Raw genomic sequence first — 24363 nt, forward strand, 5'->3', positions numbered from 1 at the left:
GGGTTGTACATTGTGTGAACAGCACTCCTGTATTGGATGAACCCAGGTTTAGTCTGCTGTGTGAACTCATTCTCACTTGCTTTTTTAATACCGAATTTGCTGGTTTTTCTGCCTTTTGGAAAATAAAAGATGAGTTGACTGGCGTTTGTAACAATTTCTTTTTTTTTTTTTTTTTGCAATTTTAACTACCAGAGAAGTTGGAATAAAAGATTTTTGCCTAGATCCTGTTCCTGCAGTTTTCCTAAGGTACGAGTAGAGTCAATATTTTTCAAACTTGGCAACTTTTAAGATTTCTGGACATATTAAACATAGCGTATATCAAATGTTAAACAGTGTTTTCAAATATCTTTTAAAAATACTCTTTAAAAGGAAGAGTTATATTCTCTATCACTGGTTCTCAACCTTGGTAACTTTAAAATGTATGGCTGCTGGAGAATTCTGGGAGTTGTAGTCTACACATTGCTCTATTGCAGGGGCCTTCAAACTTGGCCCTTTTACGACTTGTGGACTGCAACTCCCAGAATTCTTCAGCAGCCATGCTGGCTGAGGAATTCTGGGAGTTGAAGTCCACAAGTCTTAAAGTTGCCAAGGTTGAGAACCCCTGCTATAGAGTATGTTGTAAAATATGTGACTTTTACAAAAGGGAAAATATAATGGATTTTTTATCAGTAGAATAAAGTCCGGGCTTTATTAGTCTGGGCTGCCCGTCTCATTTCAGGTTTTTAACTGTTCTTTTCTAGTTTTTTAATACCCTACCAAGAATCCATTGGCGTCGGCCGGCCAATTGTCTTGTCGTTCAAACTTACAATGGCATTGAAAAAAAGTGACTTATGATCATGTTTCTCACTTACGATGGTTGCAACTTCCCTACGGTCACGTGATCGAAATTCGGGAGCTTAGCAACTGGCATGTACTTATGACTGTTGCAACCCCCCGGGGTCATGTGATCCTCTTTTGAGACCATCTAACAAGCCAAGTCAAGGGGGAAACCAGATTCTGCTTAACAACCACTTCACTGCAGTCGTGAAGTTGTTACTAACTTCATGACTGCAGCAATTCACTTAACAACTGTGGCAAAAAGATTGTAAAATGGAGCAAAACTCACTTAACGACTGCCTTGCTTAGCAACGGAATTTTGGGGGCCCAATTTCGGTCGTAAGCTGAAGACTGCCTGTATCTCTTCCTAATTTTCCCCAAACTGGCTGAAAAGGGGCAGTTGCCCCTCCCCCAAAGTCCAGCCCCCCCACCTTGCCTGCAGGACAACCTGGAAAAGAGCAGCAGGATAGGACTGGATGGGGAACCACCAGGTGATATCAAAGCAGAGAAAAACAATCAGCCCGGATCTGGCTGGGCTTTGCTTCTGGGGTTGTCGCTGGCTGGGCCGAGGCAGCCAAGAAGGGCGGTCTTGTGATGTCACAGAGATCCCCTGTGATTCACTTAACAACTGTGCCCACAAGGTCCTCAAATGGGGCAAAACTCACTTAACAGCTGCCTTTCTTAGCAACCCAAATTTGGGGCGGAAATCGTGGCCTTCACTTGAGGACCACCTGCCTCTCTTCCCAGTTGGCTCCTTTCAGGCTGAAAAGTGGCAGCTGCCCTCCCCCCAAAGTGGAGGCCCCCCCGCCCATAGGACAACCCTGAAAAGTCTGGACTGGACGGGGGACCACCAGGTGATCCCGGAGGTGGGGGTGGGAAAGCATTCCGGAAAAGCAACGGTAATGTTTCCAGGCTCGGCTCGGCTTGGCTTCCGGCGACGCGGCCGAAGAAGGGCGTCGCTCCGGGCTGCTTGCGGGGGGTCGGCCACGCGGGGTCCACGGGAGAAGACCCGGCCGCCGTGACGTCACGGGGATTCCCTCTGCCCGGGCTCCGAAGCGGAAGCCGCGTGCTCGGCGCTGCTGCTGCTCCTCCTCCTTCTCTCTGCCGCTTTTTGGTTTCGCTTTCCTGGTGGCGGCGGTGGAGGCGCTTCCCTGCCCGGGGTTGGCGGTCAGTATTGCGGGACCCCCCCACACCGCTCTCCCTCCCTTGCAATCTTCCCCCTCCCCGCGCGGGAAAAGGGTCTGGCGTCCCGTCCCGGAGCGTGCATTTCTCCCCGCGGCGCTTGCAAGTGGCACGGCGGGGCCGGAGGCCCAGGCCGCCCCGGGGTGGGGTGGGGAGGGGTTGGGGGTGGGTGGGCTGGATCTTTGCTACCCCCCCCCACAAGAAATGTCTCTTCTAGTCTCTCTCCCCCCCCCCCTCCCACTCTCCAAACGGGGTTTGGCTGGCCGGTCCCGCGCGCTTCTTGCAATCAGTCCCAGGGCGCTGGGTTGCAACCTGGAAGCGGGTGTGTGTGTGTGTGTGTGTTTGTGTGCCTTGCAAGGGGGCGGACGGTGCTACTACCTCCATTGCACGAACACCCCCCCTCCTCACCCCACTTCCCAGGCAGACAGGGGGGCTACACCCTCTTCTAGGGCTTCTCCTCCGAGGATTCGCTGCTTGCATGTAAGAGAACAGCTGGGGCGTGGGGGGGCTGATGACCTTCGACTCTACAGGAAGGGTCCTTCCACCCTCTCCCCCACCCCCTTACCCGGGGACCAACTCTACAACCCCGTTACCCCCCCCCAAGGGCTTAACCCCATCAGCTGCACACCCCTCTCCCTACCTACAGTTTGATTTGTTGCTTTCAAGTCTTTGGTCCTCATGAAGTTCCCGCCTTTTCATTTTTCACCTTTTCAATTTCCGCCACCAGGGGAAAGCAGAGGCAGGTCCCGTTTTAGGGGAGCCTGTTCCTCCTCCTCCTCCTCCTCCTCCTTAGGGGTGGGATTTGCCCAGCTGAAATGGTGGGAGGGGGCTTCGGACCGCTGGAGGTCCCCACCCCACCCTGGGGACTCCCCTAGTGGCCTTGATTTGGGAGAGAGTTTGACATCTATAGGGTTATGTAATCCCCGACTTTGCAAACTTTCTGGGCTCTGGATAGATGCAGATTTTAATGCTCCACTGAGGGACTTTTGTGTTGTGCTGGGGGCATGTGTGCTAATTTAAATTTGGGGGTAGGAGCGGAGCTTTATTTCTTTATTAGATTTATTATTTTTTACTTTGGCCAACTGGGCGTTTGTAGTCCGATGTGCATTAAACGAGATTTCTGCTTCTTCCGTCAACAGTTTCATGTGGCTGCTGGATCATTCCCAGCTTTTATTCCTGATTTAGTTTCTTTGGCTGAGTTTTCAGAGTTTAGGGTGACTTGAAGGCAGGTTACAAGCAGAGCTTGATTGGACCCAAGTTAGACAGCATCATCTGTGCTGGAAGATGAGGAGGAGGAGGAGGAGGAGGATTGTGGGGTCCTTGGTTCTCTCTGCACTTGGATATTTTCTTGCAGACCTTTCATCACCCAACTAGGTAACACCATCAGTGTTAGAAGGGAGAAGAGTGTGTGGAGAGGAGGAGGAGGATGACTGTGGGGTCCTTAGTGCTCTTTGAACTTGGATGTTTTCTTGTAGACATTTCATTACTCAACTAGGTAACACCATCAGTGTCAGAAGGGAGTGGGGTGTGTGGAGGAGGAGGAGGAGGAAGAGAAGGAGGAGGATGATGACTGTGGGGTCCCTGGTGCTCTCTGAACTTGGATGTTTTCTTGCAGACCTTTCATCACCCAACTAGGTAACACCATCAGTGTTAGAAGGGAGTGGGATGTGTGGAGAGGAGGAGGACTGTGGGGTCTTTGGTGCTCTCTGGACTTGGATGTTTTCTTGCAGACCTTTCATTACCCAACTAGGGAACACCATCAGTGTTGGAAGGGAGTGGGGTGTGTGGAGGAGGAGCAGGAGGAGGAGGTGGTGGTGGTCCAGAGGGGAGTTGGGTGGACAGGAGGCCGTGTCCACTGGATCCTTGCAAACCTATCCCTCAGGCTACCTCTGTACATACCAGTAGGTGTGGGAGGAGAACGTAGGAAGTCCTTTGGAAAGCAGACTTAAACCCGTCTCCCAGAATGACCTGCCCAGCAGTGAGGGGGCATTGGGGGAAGCAGGAGGGGGTGGGCTCCGCTGCTTTTCGATTGTGAGTTGGAAAACACACCTACCTTCCCTCTCTTGATCTGCCTCACCAGATTTTAAAGATTTGAGGCTGGGGGAGTTGCTTTTCTCTCCAGCTGTGAGGTTGATGGGAACTCAAACTGGGTGTGTGTGTTTCCTTTCAAATGCCCCTTATTCCACTTGGAAGACCGGAAGGGGCTGGGCTGTCAAAGTTGCAGACTGCTAGTCTTTCTTCCCTCCCTCCCTCCCTAACACTGAACATAGAATCCTAGGGCTGTGAGGTCTTCTAGTCCAGTGTTTCCCAAACTTGACAATTTTAAGGCATGTGGACTTCAACTCCCAGAATTCCACAGCCAGCGTTGCTGGCTGTGGAATTCTGGGAGTTGAAGTCCTCATGCCTTAAAATTGTCAAGTTTGGGAAACACTGTTCTAGTCCAACGTCTTGCCCCAGGCAGGAGACTTTATTCTATCCTAGACAAATGGCTGTCCAGTCTCTTTTTAAAAACCTCCAGTGATGGAGCACCCAGAACTTCCAGAGGCAAGCAGTTCCACCGATTAATTATTGTCACTGTTAGGAAATTCCTCCTGATTTCCAGGCTGGATCTCCTGTCCAGCTTCCACCCATTGCTGCTTCTTGTCCTGCCTTCAAATGATTTGGAGAATAAATCAATTCTTTCTTCTCTATAAGAGCCCCTCCAATATTGAAGATTGCTATCCTGTCCCCTCTAATCCTTCTATTTGGAAAAAAATCTTTCCTTTCTTTCTTTCTTTCTTTCTTTCTTTCTTTCTTTCTTTCTTTCTTTCTTTCTTTCTTTCTTTCTCTTCCTTCCTTCCTTCCTCTTTCTCTCTTTCTCCCTCCTTCCTTCCTTCCTCTTTCTCTTTCCTTCCTTCTTTCTTCCTTCTTCCTTCCTTCCTTCCTCTTTCTCTCTTTCCTTCTTTCTTTCTTTCTCTCTCTCTCTTTCTTTCTTTCTTTCTTTCTTTTTCTTTGTCTCTATTTTTATGTAAGGGTGTAGGTCTATATATAAATTGTATACAATATATTTTAAATGTGTGTTACGTATGTGTACACTTGAGAGCAAGCAGCTAGATTTCATTTTTAATGTGTGCTGTTGTGCCCACAGGAAAAAAGGACAATAAAAAGGTTAATCTAATCTAATCTAAATCTCTTTCTCTGTCTCTCTTTCCTTCCCTCCCTCTCTGTTTCTCTTTCTCTTTCTGTCTAACTGGTTGTTTGATTGATTCTCTCATTCACTGCTAACCTAAGAACGCAATTCAATTCTCGGTGGCTCACGACAATAAAACCCAGAACTAAAAAAAAAACAACAAAAAAACAACCCAGTCTTTTTGGTTGTCTGGAGAATAATCCAGCCTGTTTGGGCAATGTTTTCTTTTCTGAGTAACTCTCTGGTCCTGGTGACTGACCCAAATTCACTCTAGAGCAGGGGTCTTCAAACTTGGCTCTTTTATGACTCGTGGACTTCAACTCCCAGAATTCTTGAGTCAGCATGGGTCAGCTTGGAAACCTCTCCCTTTCCCCTCAGCATGGCTAGATCAGGAATTCTGGGAGTTGAAGTCCATGAATCATAAAAGAGCCAAGGTTGCCTACTCCTGGCCTAGTCCGTTGTTTCTCCACCTCAGCAACTTTAAGACGTATGGACTTCAACTCCCAGAATTCCTGAGCCAGCACGGCTCAGCATGGAAACCGCTCCCTGTCCCCTCAGCATGGCTGGCTCAGGAATTCTGGGAGTTGAAGTCCACGAGTCACGAGAGGGCCATAGTTTCCCCATGCTGGCTGAGGAATTCTGGGAGTTGAAGTCCACCAGTCATAAAAGAGCCAAGGTCGTCTACCCCTGCCCAAATGCCTCAATTTTGATCATGTGACCATGAGGAAAAAATATTTAAATATTTAAACCAGGGGTCTTCAAACTTGGCTCTTTTATGACTGGTGGACTTCAACTCCCAGAATTCCTGAGCCATTATGGCTCAGCTTGGAAACCTCCCTTTCCCCTCAGCATGGCTGGCTCAGGAATTCTGGGAGTTGAAGTCCAGAAGTCATGAGGGGGCCATAGTTCCCCCATGCCGGCTCAGGAATTCTGGGAGTTGAAGTCCACAAGTCATGAGGGGGCCATAGTTCCCCCATGCTGGCTGAGGAATTCTGGGAGTTGAAGTCCATGAGTCATGAGGGGGCCATAGTTTCCCCATGCTGGCTGAGGAATTCTGGGAGTTGAAGTCCACAAATCATAAAAGGGTCAAGTTTGAAGACCCCTGGTTTAAATATTGAAATATTTTTCCTCACGGTTACGTGATCAAAATTCAGGCATTTGGGCAGGGGTAGACAACCGTGGCTCTAGAGCTTCATTATCCTGGGACACATATATTTGCCTTCATTTTTATTATTTTCTTTTTTTGCTCAAAAAATTATACTCATTAAAAACAACCAGCCACCATTAAAGCAGCATGTTTCTCAAACTTGGCACGCTGGCTGAGGAATTCTGGGAGTTGAAGTCCACAAGTCACAAAACGGCCAAGTTTGAAGACCCCTGTTGTAGACTTTTCAATAACACCTGCCTCTCTCTTTGTTTCTGCCAAAACTCAGAACAAATGTTTTCACCGAGCCATTCGTCCCAACAACCCAGCATAGTGCCCCATTGGCACTACAACCCCTAAATAGTTATTCTGGTTGGAACCAAGAGTGGTTGTAGTCCTAAATTAATGGGAAAGATTGGGGAATGCTGAAGTGGTATCTGCCAAGTGCAGGCACACTAAAATAGGTTGGTTGGTGTTGCGGGGAAAATAGGAGGATGGAGTTGTGTTGGATATGTTCGACACTTTGCGTCATTTGTAAAAAATAATAAAGACAGATTATAAATAAATAAATGGAAAGGAATGGAATAGGACAAAACAGAATGGATTGGAAGTGAAGTGGGTTGGGATGGAAGAATGGAATGGAATGGAATGGAATAGAATAGAATAGAATAGAATAGAATAGAATAGAATAGAATAGAATAGAATAGAATAGAATATTAAATATAGAATAGAATAGAATGTTAAATATAGAATAGAATAGAATGTTAAATATAGAATAGAATAGAACAAAATAATAGAATGGAATAGAATAGAATGTAGGATAGGATAGAGTAGAATAATAGAATAGAATAGAAAATAGAGTAGAATATGGAATATGGAATATAGATTATAAAATAAAAATAGAATGTAGAATACAATAGAGTAGGATAGAATAGAATAGAACAGGGCTTTTCAACCAGTGGTACGGGTACCACCTGTGGTACATTGGCACCTGGCAGGTGGTACGTGACCATCCTAGAGAAGTGGTAGCAGGGGAGGGGAATGAGCTGAACCGGTGGCAGCACCGCACAAGCCTGAGCGAGAGATGGCTGGAGCTACAGGGCTGTCAGGGCTCAGCGGAAGCCCCAGGACCAGCACCAGGCTCCAGCTGGAGCTCGGCGCTGATCCTGACGCTTCTGCTGAGCCCAGAAGAAGTGTCGATCAGCTGGAATGTTGCAGCATCTTCAAGGTCTTGTGATTTACATTCAGATGCTTGGCAACTGATTCATATTTATGACGGTCACAGTCACCCAGCAGACGGGGGGGGGAATAAAAACCAAACACCCCCCACCCCACCCCCACTGTCAATCCTCAACAGAAATGCTCACAACAATGAAAACCTCGGACAGGAGGAAGAGTGCCGCCGGGTGGGCAGGCAGGCGTCTTGCTCGGCTGTGGCTTGGGGGGCACTTTTTTCAGGGCCACTGTCACTTCGAACAGTCACTAAGCGAACTGTTGTAAGTCGAGGACTACCTGTACTTCATCACTTTTTTTCCTTTTTTTTTTTTTTGGTCATCAAATTTTTGATACCTTGCTAGGCGACTGGTGGTCCTCGGATGTTGTCATATCCTAAAAGTGGTACAATGGGTGAAAAGGTTGAAAAGCCCTGGAATAGAATATAGAAAATAGAAAATAATAGAATAGAATAGAATAGAATAGAATAGAATAGAATAGAATAGAATAGAATGGAATAAGATAGGATACAATAGAATAGAATAGAATAGAATAGAGTAGAGTAGAATGAGAATAAAATAGAATAGAGAATATAGAATAGAAAATAATAGAATAAACAAATTGTAGAATAGACTATAATGTAGAATAGAGTAGAACAGAACAGAATAGAATAGAATAAACTGATTGTAGAATAGAATGGAATAGAACAGAATGGAATCTCCTTGGTTTTTTTATTGTTTGTTTTGAATGGAGTCTAACTGTATGAATTTCTATGTGCCTTATCGACTTCAAACTTATAAAATAAAACTTCTTTTTTTCAGTTCCGTAATCCGGGTGTGGTTTTCTTCTGTTAGACATTTCCTGGTATAACTGTTGACTCTTTATACTAAGTACTTGCAAACAGTTTATGAAAAGAACCAGCTGACCATCAACTTGAGGGATGTTTTTTTTAACGTTGGATTCTGAAAAACAAAACTTTCTCAGAGAAAGGCCTCCGTTTTTGCACCAGGAGAAAAGGTGCAAAGTCGTATTGTGTAATTGTACATTTGTGTCCGGGGTTTTGTGTGCTTCAGGTTTAGCTGGAAACTAAATCTTCTCCCAACAGCTGTTGGCTTGGAAACTTCAGCTTGCAATTCATTTTATCATCATCATCATCATCATCATCATCATCATACAGATAATAAAGTTGGAAGGGACCTTAGAGGTCATCTAGTCCAACCCCCTGCTCAGGCAGGAAACCCTACCATTTCAGACAAACGGCTGTCTTTATTTAGAGAATTTATACGGCCACCAACTCACTTTCAGTAACTCTAGGCGGCTTTCTCAAAATAATAAAAGAATATAAAAAGAGTTTTATCATTAAAGGTTGATCGCCGATGTTCCTTGGGAGCAATTTTTTAAAATTTTCTTTTCGTTCATCCCTGAGGGAGGATCAGTTGGTGTGCTTGTGTCCTTCTCTAACACTATGGAACACACTTGAGTTGTAGTGCCAGGGACCTTTCAGAAGAGATTTTCAGGCAGTCCTCTACTTACAACAGTTCGTTTAGTGACTGTTGGAAGTTACAGTGGCCCTGGAAAAAAAGTGGCATGACTGTTTTTCACACAAGCCTTGCAGCATCCCCATGCTCACGTGATCAAAATTTGCAGCTTGGCAACTGACATGTACTTAGGACGGTTGCAGCGTCCCCCAGGGTCATGTGATCCCCTTTTGCGACCTTCTGACGAGCTAAGTCAATGGGGAAGCCGGATTTACTTAACAACTGGGTGGCCAACTTAATATCCTCAGAGCTAGAAGGGAGCAGGGTATGCAGAGGAGGAGGAGGAGGAGGACTGTGGGATCCCTGGTGCTCTCTGAGCTTGGTGGTTTTCTTGCAGACGTTTCATGACCCAACTAGGTAACATCATCAGGGCTAAAAGGGAGTGGGGGTTGCAGGGAGGAGGAGGAGGAGGAGGAGGAGGAGGAGGAGGAGGAGGAGACGACGACAGAGGACTGTGGGGTCCCTGATGCTCTTTGAGCTGGGTGGTTTTCTTGCAGACGTTTCATGACCCAACTAGATAACATCATCAGTGCTAGGAGGGAGTGGGGTGTGTGGAGAGGAGGAGGAGGAAGAGGAGGAAGAGAAGGGGGAGGAGGACTGTGGGACCCTTGATGGTCTCAGAGCTTGCTTGTTTTCTTGCAGACGTTTCATCACCCAAATAGGTAACATCATCAGGGCTAGAAGGGAGTGGGGGTTGCAGGAAGGAGGAGGGGGAGGGGGTATGAGGAGGAGGGGGAGGGGGTATGAGGAGGAGGAAGAAGACTGTGGGGTCCCTGGTGCTCTCTGAGCTGGGTTGATTTCTTGAAGACATTTCATGACCCAATTAGGTAACATCATCAGGGCTAGAAGGGAGTGGGGGTTGCAGGAAGAAGGAGGGGGAGGGGGTATGAGGAGGAGGAGGAGGAGGAAGACTGTGGGGTCCCTTGGGGCTCTCTGAGCTGGGTTGTTTTCTTGCAGACGTCTCATGACCCAACTAAGTAACATCATCAGGGCTAGACGCCCGAGCAAGATTTGCTCTCTGTATACAGCTAGTCCTTGACTTACAACAGTTCATTTAGTGACCGTTCAAAGTTACAACAGCACTGAAAAAAAAACGACTTAAAATCTTTTACCCTTGTGGCTCTTGCAGCATCCCTGTGGTCCCGTTATCAAAATTCAGACGATTGGCAGTTGACTCACATTTATGACCGTCACTGTGGTCTCCCGGAGGCACTTAATCCCCTTCTGTGGCCTTCTGACTAGCAAAGTCAATGGGGAGAACCAGAGTCCCTTAACCACCATGTTCATAATTGAACAAAAGGGATTCACTTAACAGCGTGGCAAGGAAGGTCGTAAAGCGGGGCAAAAAACAGCTGTCTTGCTTTAGCAACAGAAAAGTTGGCTCATGTGACCGGGATGCTGCTCTGGTTATAAAGGGGGGGGGGAACAGTCATCAGTCACTTTTACAGAGCCGTTGTGACTCCAAACAGTCATTAAACGAACCGTCGTAAATCGAGGTCTATCTATAGTGGGTTTCCATCCCCTCTAATTCCTCGTTGCTTTCTTCTCCTTACAGATTGGAAGTCTCGCCACTCAAGATGAGTCACGGCTGGGCGGCAGCTGCACCAAATGCCGTTTGAGGCTGAAACAACGGAAGTCACAAGGTGGAGGAAGTGCAAAGTTGTGCTTGCCTGGAGTTTCGACCGCCTCGAGTCCTGGGTTCAATTTTGGGCATCAGCCTTTTAAAGAGGATTCGGAGCGTCTGAAACAGGTGAAGAGAAGCGCCGTGACAGCAAATCTAGATAGCCCTGAAACTGATCACTGCTTGTTTAGTGACCGTTTGAAGTTATGACGGCACTGGAAAAAAGTTGTTTCACGCTTAACGGCCATCGCAGCATCCCCGCGATCATAGGATCAAAATTCAAAGGCTTGGCAACTGGCATGAGCGTACGACGGTTGCAGCGTCCTGTGATTCCCTTTTGCGACCATCTGACCTGTAAAGTCAATGGGAAAGCTGGATTCGCTTAACAGCCATGTTCTTAACTGAACCAAAGTAGTGATTCACTTAACGACGGTGGCAGGAAAGGTCATAAAATGGGGCAAAACTCATTTCAATCCTCAAAAAGCAGAAGTAAGCAATTTACCACCTGTGGAGTTCAGCCATGATGGCTGGCGCAGGAATTCTGGGAGTTGAAGTCCACAGGTCGTAAAGAGCCCATAGTTACCCACCCCTGTCTTAAAGGGACAGGCCAACAGCATGGCTGGCTCAGGAATTCTGGGAATTGAAGTCCACAGGTTGTAAAGAGCCCATAGTTGCCCACTCCTGTCTTAAGGGGACAGGCCAACAGCATGGCTGGCTCAGGAATTCTGGGAGTTGGTCCACAGGTCATAAAGGGGTACATAGTTGCCACCCCTGCTCTAAGGCCTCTGAAGACACCAGGAAGGAACCAGGCCTGTTTAAACTTCAGCAAAGGAACTTGAGAATATAATACAGGTAGTCATCTACTAAGGAGTGGTTACTTGGTGGCTGTTTGGAGTTACAACAGACCCCCCCTCCCCAAAGGCACTTACAATCCAGATTCAAAGTCCTGACAGTTTTTCCCACCGTGTCATTTGGGCACATGGCAGCTGGCCCATATTTACATGCATTTGCAGCATCCCAGAGTTACACAACCACAATTTACAACTTCTTTGCCATGAACCCGCATTGAGTTGCTGTTTGGGGGCCAAAAACGCCCCTTGTGCAGTGTCCTGCAGTCACATGACCCTGATTTATGAACTTCTTTGATGGAAATGGACATTTACTTTCAATTTCCATCCAAAAATGCCCATTGTGGACAATAGGTTCACTTAAATGTCCACAGTAGTAGTAGTAGTAGTAGTAGTAATATAATAATAATGATGATGATAATAATAATATAATAATAATAATAATGATGATGATGATGATGTTGGAAGGGACCTTGGAGGTCATCTAGTCCAACCCCCTGCTCAGGCAGGAAACCCTATACCATTTCAGACAAAGGTCTGTCCAGTCTCTTCTTAAAGACTTCCAGTGTTGGAGCATTCACCGCTTCTCTTAACAACCTGCACAAAAAGGTCATAAAATTAGGTCGGTCACATGATGACCTGCTTAATGACCAGCATGAGTCCCATAACCGTCCTTTCAGGGGTTACAAGTGTCACAAGTGTCCCTTACGGTCATAAGTCAAGGACTAACACCTGGAAGGATGTTCAGACGAAATCCAGATGGGTTTTCTCCTCTTTCAGAACGCAGAAACGTGGATTGAAGTTGCTGGAAGGAAGAGATTCTCGTTCAATGTCGGAAAACGCTTTGGGTCAGCTGGGGAAGTAGTGACCCAGAGAAGAGGTAAGGCTGTTTTCTTGAAGATGCTTTCCACTGGATCCCTGCCCTCAGCAGAAAAGTCGCCTTGGGGCCTAAATTGCAGGATGGGATGGGATGGGACAGGATACAACTAGAATAGAGCAGTGTTTCTCAATCTTGGGTGACTTTAAGGTAGGTGGACTTCAACTCCCAGAATTCCCCAGCCAGCTTTGCTCCTGGGGAATTCTGGGACTTGAAGTCTACCCATCTCCTAGAGTCGCTTTACAACAACAACAGCAGCAACAACAACGACAACGACAACAAAACAGACATGGAAGGGACCCTGGAGGTAGAATGGAAGGGAAGGGAAATAGGAATCGGAATTGGAATAGAATGGAATGGAATGGAATACAAATATAGAATGGAAGGGAAGGGAAAGGAAATAGAAAATAAAAAGAAATAGGAATGGGAACAGGAATAGAAGAGATTGTAGAATAGATTGTAGAATAGAATAGAAATGTAGAATAGAAATATAGAATAGAAAATATGGAATAAAGTAGAGTAGAATAGAATAGAAAATATAGAATAGAAATACAGAATAGAACAGAACAGAACAGAATAGAATAGGAGTTGGAAGGGACCTTGGAGGTCATCTAGTCCAACCCCCTGCTCAGGCAGGTAACCCTATACCATTTCAGACAAATGGCTGTCCAGTCTCTTCTTAAAAACTTCCAGTGTTGGAGCATTCACCGCTTCTGGAGGCAGGTAGTTCCACTGGTTAATTGTTCTAACTGTCAGGAAATTCCTCCTTAGTTCCAAGGTTGCTTCTCTCCTTGGTTAGTTTCCATCCGTTGCTTCTTGTTCTGCCTTCAGGCGCCTTGGAGAAGAGCTTGACTCCCTCTTCTTTGGGGCAGCCCCTGAGATACTGGAAGACTGCTATCATGTCCTCCCTCGTCCTTCTCTTCATTAAACTAGACATGCCCAATTCCAGCAACCGTTCCTTATATGTTTTAGCCTCCAGTCCCCTGATCATCTTCGTTGCTCTTCTTGTCCAGCCCCCTGCTCAAGTAGGAGATCCTATCCCATTCTAGTCCTTTCTTCAAAACTTCCAGTGTTGGGGCACCTGGTACCAAAATTCCTTGGGGCTGGAAAGCCTTGTTCGTGAGGATGGGGTTGGGGTTGGGGTTGGGGTTGGGTCAGTCCTGCCCATCCTCACGGCTCCTTCTTCTCTTTGTTTCAGGAGTCCCCGTGGCTGAACGTGTGGCTGATGGAGGAGGCAATAAGGAAAGGTGAGTTTGCAGGTGAATGGGGTGGGCATCCAACAGGTGGGCAGGTGAGCAAAAGAAACTGAAATGGCAGTCAGGACGGTCTTCTGGACGCTCCTTGCTGAAATGGAGCAGAAATAAGGTCTCTGGGGATTTTTCTTCCCATTGGCCAATACTGTAAAAATGCATATTTTAAAAGAGCCTAAAAAGACTTGTTTTTTTTCCCTTTGAGCCTTCAGGTCAGTCTTGATTCCTGATCATTACCTGGACAGGTCCCTAAAGTATTGGCAACACCTTCCTTCCTTCCTTCCTTCCTTCCTTCCTTCCTTCCTTCCTTCCTTCCTTCCTTCCTTCCTTCCTTCCTTCCTTCCTTCCTTCCCTTCCTTCCTTCCTTCCTTCCTTCCCTTCCTGCCTGCCTGCCTTCCTTCCTTCCTTCCTTCCCCCTTCCTTCCTCCCCTCCTTCCCTCCTCTCCCTCCCTCCTTTCTTCCTTTCTCTCTCTCCTTCCTCCTTTTTTCTTCCTCCCTCCCTCCCCTCCTTCTCTCCCTCGCTTCTTTATTCCTTTCTCTCTCTCTTCCTTCCTTCCTTCCCTTTATCTTTCTTCCTTCCTTCCTCCCTCCTTTATCTCCCCTTCCTTCCCTCCCTCCTTTCTTCCTTTCCCTCTCCTTCCTACCTTCCTTTCTTCCCCTTTTTCCTTCCTTCCTCCCGCCCTCTTTCCATCCCTTCTTTCTTCTTCTCTCTCTCTCTCTCCTTTCTTCCTTCCTACCCCTTCGTTCCTTCCTTGCTTCCACCCTTCCTCCCCTCCCTCCCTTCTTTCTTCCTTTCCCTCTCTCTCTCTTTTCCTTCCTTCCTTCCTTCCTTCCTTCCTTCCTTCCTTCCCCATTCCTTCCTTCTTTGCTTCCTCCCTCCCTCCTAGAACTCACTGTCTCCTGATGATAGTCCCAAAGTCACCCAATCGGCTTTAATAATAATAATAATAATACGCCCTTTATTATCAAAGTATAACATGTATACAGTGAAATTGACTGAGCCTCCCTCTGTGCCCCCCCCACCACCGCCAAAGGGAGGTCTAGAATTACTACCCCAATCTGCCTTTCCCTCCCCAAACACAGAATGGGCCTAAAGAAACAGGCTCAAGCTTGGCATTTGGGTGGTGACATTCCTAAGCCCGTTGGGGGCTCCTGTGCCTGGATATCTCCCATAGTGGAGCTCGAGGTGCAGTCATCGGCACCTGCATACAGAAATGGCTCCCAGGGGGCGGAGCGGCATTGTGTGGCAAGGAGTTCCACAGCCAAATTGTCTCCTCTCCTCCTCAGCTGAGCAGCAAGCCCTGAGGCTGGCGGAGGCGATCCGCGACGGGGAGGAAGAGATCGCCCAGCGCTGCGCCCTCTGGCTGGCTGAGCGCCGTGTCCCCGTCAGGGTGCAGCTGGAACCAGATGCCTATCCGGAACACGACATCAGGTGATGCTCTAGGACCAGGGGTAGGCCACCTCGGCTCTTTTATGACTGGTGGACTTCAACTCCCAGAATTCCTGAGCCAGCCATGCTGAGGGGAAAGGGAGAGGTTTCCAAGCTCAGCCATGCTGGCTCAGGCATTCTGGGAGTTGAAGTCCACGAGTCATGAGGCGGCCATAGTTCCCCCATGCTGGCTCAGGAATTCTGGGAGTTGAAGTCCAGGAATCATGAGGGGGCCAAATTTAAAGAACCCTGGTTTAAATATTTTAAATATTTTTCCTCGCGGTCACGTGATCAAAATTCTGGCATTTGAGCAGGGATAGGCAACCTTGGCTCTTTTATGACTGGTGGACTTCAACTCCCAGAATTCCTGAGCCAGCCACGCTGAGGGGAAAGGGAGAGGTTTCCAAGCTGAGCCATGCCGGCTCAGGAATTCTGGGAGTTGAAGTTCACAAGTCTTAAAGTTGCCAAGTTTGAAGACCCCTAGAGAGTCGTTGAGGCCACCTGGAAGTTTATCTGTGTCCTCAGAGTCACCTGAGTGGTGCAAATGGGTGTGGAGCTTTCTTGGACCTGCTGAAAGGATTTTGTGGTAGACCGGAGATGATGATGATGGTGATGATAATGATAGTAATAGTAATAATAATAATGTTGGAAGGGACCTTGGAGGTCATCTAGTCCAACCCCTGCTCAGGCAGGAAACCCTATACCATTTCGGACAAATGGCTGCCCAGTCTCTTCTTAAAAACTTCCAGTGTTGGAGCATTCGCAGCTTCTGGAGGCAGGTTGTTCCACTGGTTAATTGTTCTCACTGTCAGGAAGTTTCTCCTTAGTTCCAGGTTGCTTCTCTCCTTGATGAGTTTCCGTCCATTGCTTCTTGTCCTGCCTTCAGGCACTTTGGAGAACAGCTTGACTCCCTCTTCTTTGGGGCAGCCCCTGAGATACTGGTACACTGCTATCATGTCCCCCCTCGTCCTTATCTTCATTACACTAGAGACACCCAATTCCAGCAACCGTTCTTCGTATGTTTTAGCCTCCAGCCTCCTGATCATCTTTGTTGCTAGATAGATGATGTCGTATTCCCCCCCCGTTGAGGGAGGGCTGTTCAATTTAATAATAATAATAATAATAATAATAATAATAATAATAATCATCATCATCATCATCATCATCATCATAATAATATCCCAGGTCCTAGGTAAGGACTCGATAGGTAGAGAAAATGCCAAATCCAGTCTGAACATCTGGCTGACTGTGCGATGATCCATAATACCAGTTTTTGCTTACAGGCAAATGATATTTTTTGCAGATCTTCCAATGCACCATTGTTGCTACTTTGTCATGCCGCTGCTTGAATCTTTTTGCAACAGCTTACCAGATGGTCCACTGTTTCTTCAGCTTCTTTGCATAGGCGGCACTTACTGTCTGTTGCTGTCTTCTCAATTTTGACTTTATATGCATTTGTCCTTAAGGCTGCAAAAATATCATTTGCCTGTAAGCAAAAACTGGTGGGATCATAAAATAGAGAAAGTCATAGAAAATGATAAACTGCTCTGGGACTTCAGAATTCAAAGAGAAAAGCACCTGCAACATAACACCCCAGACTTAACAATTGTCGATAAGAAAGACAAAAAAGTCTGGATAGTGGATGTGGCAGTGCCTGGAGACGGCAGAATAGACGAGAAAGAACTGGAGAAGATAACAAAATACAAAGACCTACAAATAGAAATAGAAAGACTGTGGCAAAAGCAAGCAAGGGTAGTACCAATAGTCATAGGCTCCTTGGGTGCAATCCCAAAACAACTGGAGCACCACTTGAACACCATTGGCATTGACAAATTTGCTATTAGTCAATTGCAAAAGGCGGCCTTATTAGGAACTGCTTCCATCCTGCGACGATACCTGTAATACCATCAAACATCCACATCTGCCTATCCCAGGTCCTGGGTAAGGACTCGATAGGTAGACAAAATGCCAAATCCAGTCTGAACATCTGGCTGACTGCGCAATGATCCACAATAATAATATAATCATCATCATCATCGAGTTGGAAGGGATCTTGGAGGTCATCTAGTCCCACCCCCTGCTCAGGCAGGAAACCCTATACACTTTGTCAAAGATAAACAAGAAAGCCCAGCTGTTTCGTGAAAAAGCACCTTTGGGATGGAGGAAAAACGTTCCGGAACACGAATGGACTCAGAAGAAGAACCTTGAGACGACGACCTCTGACCTTGGCATGGAGAAGGCAGTGAGTTTTGGGGTCAGACCTGGCGAGGGACCTTCTCATGGTGCCTCTCCTTTCTTCCAGGCTCTGGGTGGGCGTGGAAGACGCCCAGATGGTCACCCACCCCATCTTTCTGAAGGTCCAACCTTCCATGACGATGGCTTCCCTCAAAGACATGGTACGAACCGCCGGGCACATTTGAGGTGAAAGTTGGGTGCGGTTGGAGGACAAGGGACGCCATCTAAGGAAGGGATCTGCCTGGAATTCCAAATCCTGTCCCTTTTCAGGAGAAGTCAGGGAGTCACCATGCCAACAATGGGGAAGTAGAGGCAGACGTCTCGGGGAGGTGTGTGTTTCCTACAGCTGCCTTTTGTCTCCTTGAGCAGGTGCACCTCCATTATGGCTTCCCTCCCAGCATCCAGAGGTGGGTGATTGGACGGAGGCTGCCGCAGGACCACGAGACCCTCCACTACCAAGGCATCCAGCGGGACGGCGACCAGGCCTACCTCTACTTACTGTCCGCCAAGGCCAAGAAGCTGAACAAAGAAACGGCGAAGCTGGACCACGAACGCAGGCAGCTGGAAGGTGAGCGGGTCCCCAGTGGCACCGAAAGTGGGTGGGTGGGTGGGTGGGTGGGCTGCAGGGGGACTGGAAGGACCCAGCTGCAGGTGGTCCTCCATGAGGACCGTGGCTCGTGACAGTCGTAAAGTGGGTCGGTCACGTGATCGTCCCAGTTTTAGGGTCTTCTTTCACAGAGGTCAGTAAGGGAATCCCCGCGGTTGTTAAGTGAATGCTGTAGTCACTAAGTGAACCGGTGGCTTGTTCTGGCCAGGGTTTTGCCAAAAAGTGGAAGCAGATATCGGTTTTCAGCAAAGATGTTGTAAAGTTTGGTCACGTGACTGTGGGATGCTGCGAATAGCCATCAATGTGGGCTGATTCTTCCTCACTCCCTCTCTTTCTTTCTTTTCCCATTTCTTCCTTCCTTCTTTCCTTTTACCATTCATCCTCTTTCCTTTCTTTCCTTCCACCCTTCCTTCCTCAATCCTTCTTTTCATCATCCATCCATCTTCTTTCTTACTTTCTTTCTTTCCTTCCTTCCTTCCTTTCACCATTCATCCATCTTCCTTCCTGCCCGCCTGCCTGTCTCCCTTCCTCCCTCCCTCCTTTCCTTCTTCCCTTCCTTCCTGCCTCCCTCCCTCCTTTCCTTTCCTTCTTTCCTCCCTCCCTACCTGCCTTCCTACCTTTCTTCCTCCCTCCCTCCCTCCCTCCCTCCCTTCCTTCCTTCCTGCCTCCCTCCCTCCTTTCCTTTCCTTCTTTCCTCCCTCCCTACCTGCCTTCCTACCTTTCTTCCTCCCTCCCTCCCTCCCTCCCTCCCTCCCTCCCTTCCTTCCTTCCTTCCTTCCTTCCTTCCTTCCTTCCTTCCTTCCTTCTTTCCTTACTTACTTCCTGCCTGCCTGCCTGCCTCCCTTCCTTCCTGCCTCCCTCCTTTTCTTCCTTCCTTTTTTCCTTCCTTCCTTCCTTCCTTCCTTCCTTCCTTCCTTCCTTCCTTCCTTCCTTCCTTCCTCTCCCCCTGCCTGCCTGCCTGCCTGCCTCCCTTCCTTCCTGCCTCCCTCCTTTTCTTCCTTCCTTCCTTCCTTCCTTCCTTCCTTCCTTCCTCCTTTCCTTCCTCCTCCCTTCCTTCCTTCCTTCCTTCCTTCCTTCCTTCCTCCCTCCCTCCTTTCCTTCCTTCTTTCCTTACTTACTTCCTGCCTGCCTGCCTGCCTCCTCCTTCCTTCCTGCCTCCTTTCTTCCTTTTTCCTTCCTTCCTTCCTTCCTTTCCTTCCTTCCTTCCTTCCTTCCTTCCTTCCCCCCCCTGCCTGCCTGCCTGCCCTTCCTTCCTCTCCCCTTCTTCCTTCCTTTTCCTTCCTTCCTCCCTCCCTCCCTCCTTCCTTCTTCCTTCCTTCCTCCCTCCTGCCTCCTCTGCCTGCCTTCCCTGCCCTCCCTCCCTTCCTTCCCTCCTTCCCTTCCCTTCCTTCCTTCCTTCCTTCCTTCCTTCCTTCCTTCCTTCCTTCCTTCCTTCCTTCCTTCCTTCCTTCCTTCTCCCTGCTTCCTGCCTGCTCCCTCCCTCCCTTCCTTCCCTTCCTTCCTTCTCCTTCCCCTCCCTCCTTCCTTCCTTCTTTCCTTACCTTACTGCCTGCCTACCTGCCTGCCTGCCTTTCTTCCTTCCTGCCTCCCTCCTTTCCTTCCTTCCTTTTTTCCTTCCTTCCTTCCTTCCTTCCTTCCTTCCTTCCTTCCTTCCTTCCTTCCTTCCTTCCTTCCTTCCTTCCTTCCTTCCTTCCTTCCTTCCTTCTTTATACAGGGAGTCCTCGACTTAACAACAGTTTGGTTAGTGACCATTCCAAGTTACAATCACACTGAAAAAAGTGACTTACAACCATTTTTCACTCTTACGACCGTAGCACATCCCAGGGTCATATGATCAAAATTCAGATGCTCGGCCACTGGCTTGTATTTAGGACGGTTGCACTGTGCCGGGATCACGTGATCCCCTTTTTGCGACCTTCTGACAAGCAGAAAGGTCGTAGAATGGGGCAAAATCCACTCAACCACTGTCTCGTTTAGCGACAGGAATTTGGGGCTCAATTGGGGTCATAGGTACTCTTTCAAACATTCCATTTTAAAGTTCTCAGCCCCTCCTGATGGCCTCCCTTTGCCCCCTTGTGACTTGTCATCAGAGTTGGGCATTACAGAAGGGGTCCTGCTGCCTCGGGGAACTGGCGACTCGGCCTCTTTGGGCTCCTCGACACCAACGGAGCCCTCCCTGACGCTGGACGTGTGCGAGGAAGGCACCGGCCCTGGGCTGACCGTCCCGATGGAGCCCCCAAAGGTAGGAGCCTTGCAAGAAAGGGGGCGCGCGGTCGAGATTTAAGAAGATGAGAGACAGAGACAAAAAGCCAAATGTGGGTCACGGCTTTTCCAGGAGGCCCCTGGAATTTAGGCAAGAAAAACCAAATGTACAGGTATAGTATAGGGGGTACCTTGCTCAATAGTAGCAACTGTGAGAGGGACCTCGGAGTCCTAGTGGACAATCACCTAAATATGAGCCAGGCGTGTGCTGCAGCTGCTAAAAAGGCCAACACAGTGCTGGGCTGCATTAAGAGAGGGATAGAATCAAGATCACGTGAAGTGTTAATACCACTTTACAAGGCCTTGGTAAGGCCACACTTGGAATACTGCATCCAGTTTTGGTCACCACGATGTAAAAAAGATGTTGAGACTCTAGAAAGAGTGCAGAGAAGAGCAACAAAGATGATCAGGGGACTGGACGATAAAGCATACAAGGAACGGTTGCTGGAATTGGGTATGTCTAGTTTAACGAAGAGAAGGACGAGGGGGGACAGGATAGCAGTCTTCCAGTATCTCAGGGGCTGCCCCAAAGAAGAGGGAGTCAAGCTGTTCTCCAAAGCGCCTGAAGGCAGGACAAGAAGCAACGGAGGGACACTCATCAAGGAGAGAAGCAACCTAGAACTAAGGAGAAACTTCCTGACAGTTAGAACAATTAGCCAGTGGAACCACCTGCCTCCAAAAGTTCTGAATGCTCCAACACTGGAAGTTTTTAAGAAGAGACTGGACAGCCATTTGTCCGAAATGGTATAGGTTTTCTGCCTGAGCAGGGGGTTGGACTAGAGGATCTCCAAAGTCCCTTCCAACTGTTATTCAGTGGCTTCCCTCCAGAGCAGTGGTTCTCAACCTGTGGGTCGGGACCCCATTTGGGGTCAAATAACCATTTCACGGGGGTCGCCAAACAATGCAGTCCGCCATTTTTTTCCCTTTTCCCTAGCTGTCCTACTCCCTCTTATTGGTGGCCACACCCACTTGGGGGTCACCACAACATGGGGAACTGTATTATGGGGTCACGGCATTAGAAAGGTCGAGAACTACTGCTCCAGAGCATTTGGGTGCTCTTATCAGTGAGATTTTTAAGAAGTGACTGGACAGCCATTTGTCAGGAGTGGCATAGGCTCTTATGCTCAAACAGGAGGTTAGACTAGAAGACCTCCAAGGTCCCTTCCAACTCTATTCTTCTTAAGAGGGGCTGCCCTGTTGTCTCCCCTCAATCCTTTGCTTTCCCACCCGCCCGGGTGGCTTTCTAGGTCGGCTGGGAATGCCCGAATTGTACGTTTATCAACAAACCGTCCCGTCCCGGCTGCGAAATGTGCTGCAGCGAACGACCCCTGAATTACGTCATCCCGGAAGGCTATCAGCTGGATGCAGAGGAGCGGGAATGGCTGCAAAGGGATCTGGAAGCCACACGCCAGTATGAGCAGGTGAGGGGTGGGGCTTACCAGCCACACCTGGGCGGGGGATTGATCTGAAGAGCCCTGGTGGCGCTGTGGTTAGAATGCAGCGTGGCAGGCTGACTTTGTCCACTGCCGGGAGTTTGATCCTGACTGGCTCAAGGTCGACTCAGCCTTCCATCCTTCCGAGGTCGGTAAAATGAGGACCCAGATTGTTGGGGGGACAATAGGCTGACTCTGTAAACCGCTTGGAGAAGGCTGTAAAGCACTGTGAAGCAGTAGATAAGGGCTATTTCTATTTCTCTCTACTCTACTCTACTCTATTGCCATGGTATATAAGTAGTATTTCTATTTCACTCTATTCTACTCTGCTCTATTCTATACTCTATTGCCATGGTATATAAGTGCTATTTTTATTTCACTCTACTTTGCTTTGCTTTACTCTACTCTACTCTACTCTACTCTATTGCCATGGTATATAAGTAGTATTTCTATTTCACTCTACTCTACTCTACTTTACTCTACTCTACTCTACTCTACTCTACTCTACTCTACTCTATTGCCATGGTATATAAGTGGTATTTCTATTTCACTCTACTCTACTCTACTCTATTGCCATGGTATATAAGTAGTATTTCTATTTCACTCTACTCTACTCTACTTTACTCTACTCTACTCTACTCTACTCTACTCTACTCTACTCTATTGCCATGGTATATAAGTGGTATTTCTATTTCACTCTACTCTACTCTACTCTATTGCCATGGTATATAAGTAGTATTTCTATTTCACTCTACTCTACTCTACTTTACTCTACTCTACTCTACTCTACTCTACTCTACTCTATTGCCATGGTATATAAGTGGTATTTCTATTTCACTCTACTCTACTCTACTCTATTGCATGGTATATAAGTAGTATTTCTATTTCACTCTACTCTATTACTTTACTTACTACTCTACTCTACTCTACTTACTCTACTCTCTACTCTACTCTATTGCCATGGTATATAAGTAGTATTTCTATTTCACTCTACTCTACTCTACTCTATTGCCATGGTATATAAGTAGTATTTCTATTAAATTACTCTACTCTACTTTACTCTACTCTACTCTACTTACTTACTCTACTCTACTATACTCTACTCTATTGCATGGTATATAAGATGGTATTTTATTTTCACTACTCTACTATACCCTATTGCCATGGTATATAAGCAGTATTTCTATTTCACTATACTCTACTCTACTCTATAGCCATGGTATATAGTAGTATTTATATTTCACTTCTACTCTACTCTAATTTACTCTACTCTACTCTACTCTACTCTACCCTACTCTACTCTACTCTAACTCTTACTCTACTCTATTGCCATGGTATATAGTGGTATTTCTATTCACTCTACTCCTACTCTACTATATTAGCCAGGTATATAAGTAGTATTTCTATTTCACTCTACTTAATCTACTTTTACTGAACTATACTCACTCTAATTAACTCTACTCTACTCTTATGCCATGGTATATAAGTGCTATTTCTATCTCACTCTACTCTACTCTACTCTATTGCCATGGTATATAAGTGTATTTCTATTTCACTCTACTCTCTACTCTATTGCCATGGTATATAAGTAGTATTTCTATTTCACTCTACTCTACTCTACTCTATTGCCATGGTATATAAGTAGTATTTCTATTTCACTCTACTCTACTCTACTTTACTCTACTCTACTCTACTCTACTCTACTCTACTCTACTCTACTCTACTCTATTGCCATGGTATATAAGTGGTATTTCTATTTCACTCTACTCTACTCTACTCTATTGCCATGGTATATAAGTAGTATTTCTATTTCACTCTACTCTACTCTACTCTATTGCCATGGTATATAAGTAGTATTTCTATTTCACTCTACTCTACTCTACTTTACTCTACTCTACTCTACTCTACTCTACTCTACTCTACTCTACTCTATTGCCATGGTATATAAGTGGTATTTCTATTTCACTCTACTCTACTCTACTCTATTGCCATGGTATATAAGTAGTATTTCTATTTCACTCTACTCTACTCTACTTTACTCTACTCTACTCTACTCTACTCTACTCTACTCTACTCTACTCTATTGCCATGGTATATAAGTGGTATTTCTATTTCACTCTACTCTACTCTACTCTATTGCCATGGTATATAAGTAGTATTTCTATTTCACTCTACTCTACTCTACTCTATTGGGTATATAAGTAGTAGTACTCTACTCTATTTCTACTCTACTCTACCATGGTATATAAGTGTATTTCTATTTCACTCTACTCTACTCTACTCTATTGCCATGGTATATAAGTAGTATTTCTATTTCACTCTACTCTCTACTCTACTCTACTCTACTCTACTCTACTCTACTCTACTCTACTCTATTGCCATGGTATATAAGTGGTATTTCTATTTCACTCTACTCTACTCTACTCTATTGCCATGGTATATAAGTAGTATTTCTATTTCACTCTACTCTACTTTACTCTACTCTACTCTACTCTACTCTACTCTACTCTACTCTACTCTACTCTATTGCCATGGTATATAAGTGTTATTTCTATTTCACTCTACTCTACTCTACTCTATTGCCATGGTATATAAGTAGTATTTCTATTTCACTCTACTCTACTCTACTTTACTCTACTCTACTCTACTCTACTCTACTCTACTCTATTGCCATGGTATATAAGTGGTATTTCTATTTCACTCTACTTTGCTTTGCTTTACTCTACTCTACTCTACTGCC

The 24363-nt window shown here is 46.6% G+C and overlaps 1 protein-coding gene across 1 annotated transcript in view; it reads left to right on the top strand.

The window, feature by feature from the left end:
* Window positions 1-1799: 1799 nt before the first annotated feature.
* Window positions 1800-24363, top strand: part of RBCK1 (RANBP2-type and C3HC4-type zinc finger containing 1) — a 36859-nt gene continuing 14295 nt past the window's right edge. The window contains exons 1-9 of the mRNA XM_039364770.1: window positions 1800-1983; window positions 10617-10811; window positions 12311-12410; window positions 13606-13654; window positions 14945-15089; window positions 17389-17482; window positions 17691-17889; window positions 20019-20170; window positions 21438-21611. Of these exons, the coding sequence (XP_039220704.1) occupies window positions 13633-13654; window positions 14945-15089; window positions 17389-17482; window positions 17691-17889; window positions 20019-20170; window positions 21438-21611 (786 nt within the window). The 5' untranslated portion in view covers window positions 1800-1983; window positions 10617-10811; window positions 12311-12410; window positions 13606-13632. The remainder of the gene's footprint in view (window positions 1984-10616; window positions 10812-12310; window positions 12411-13605; window positions 13655-14944; window positions 15090-17388; window positions 17483-17690; window positions 17890-20018; window positions 20171-21437; window positions 21612-24363) is intronic.

This window comes from Crotalus tigris, unplaced genomic scaffold (assembly GCF_016545835.1).
Source record: "Crotalus tigris isolate CLP2741 ecotype Arizona unplaced genomic scaffold, ASM1654583v1 scf7180000019844.519500, whole genome shotgun sequence".
Taxonomy (NCBI): Eukaryota; Metazoa; Chordata; class Lepidosauria; order Squamata; family Viperidae; genus Crotalus; species Crotalus tigris.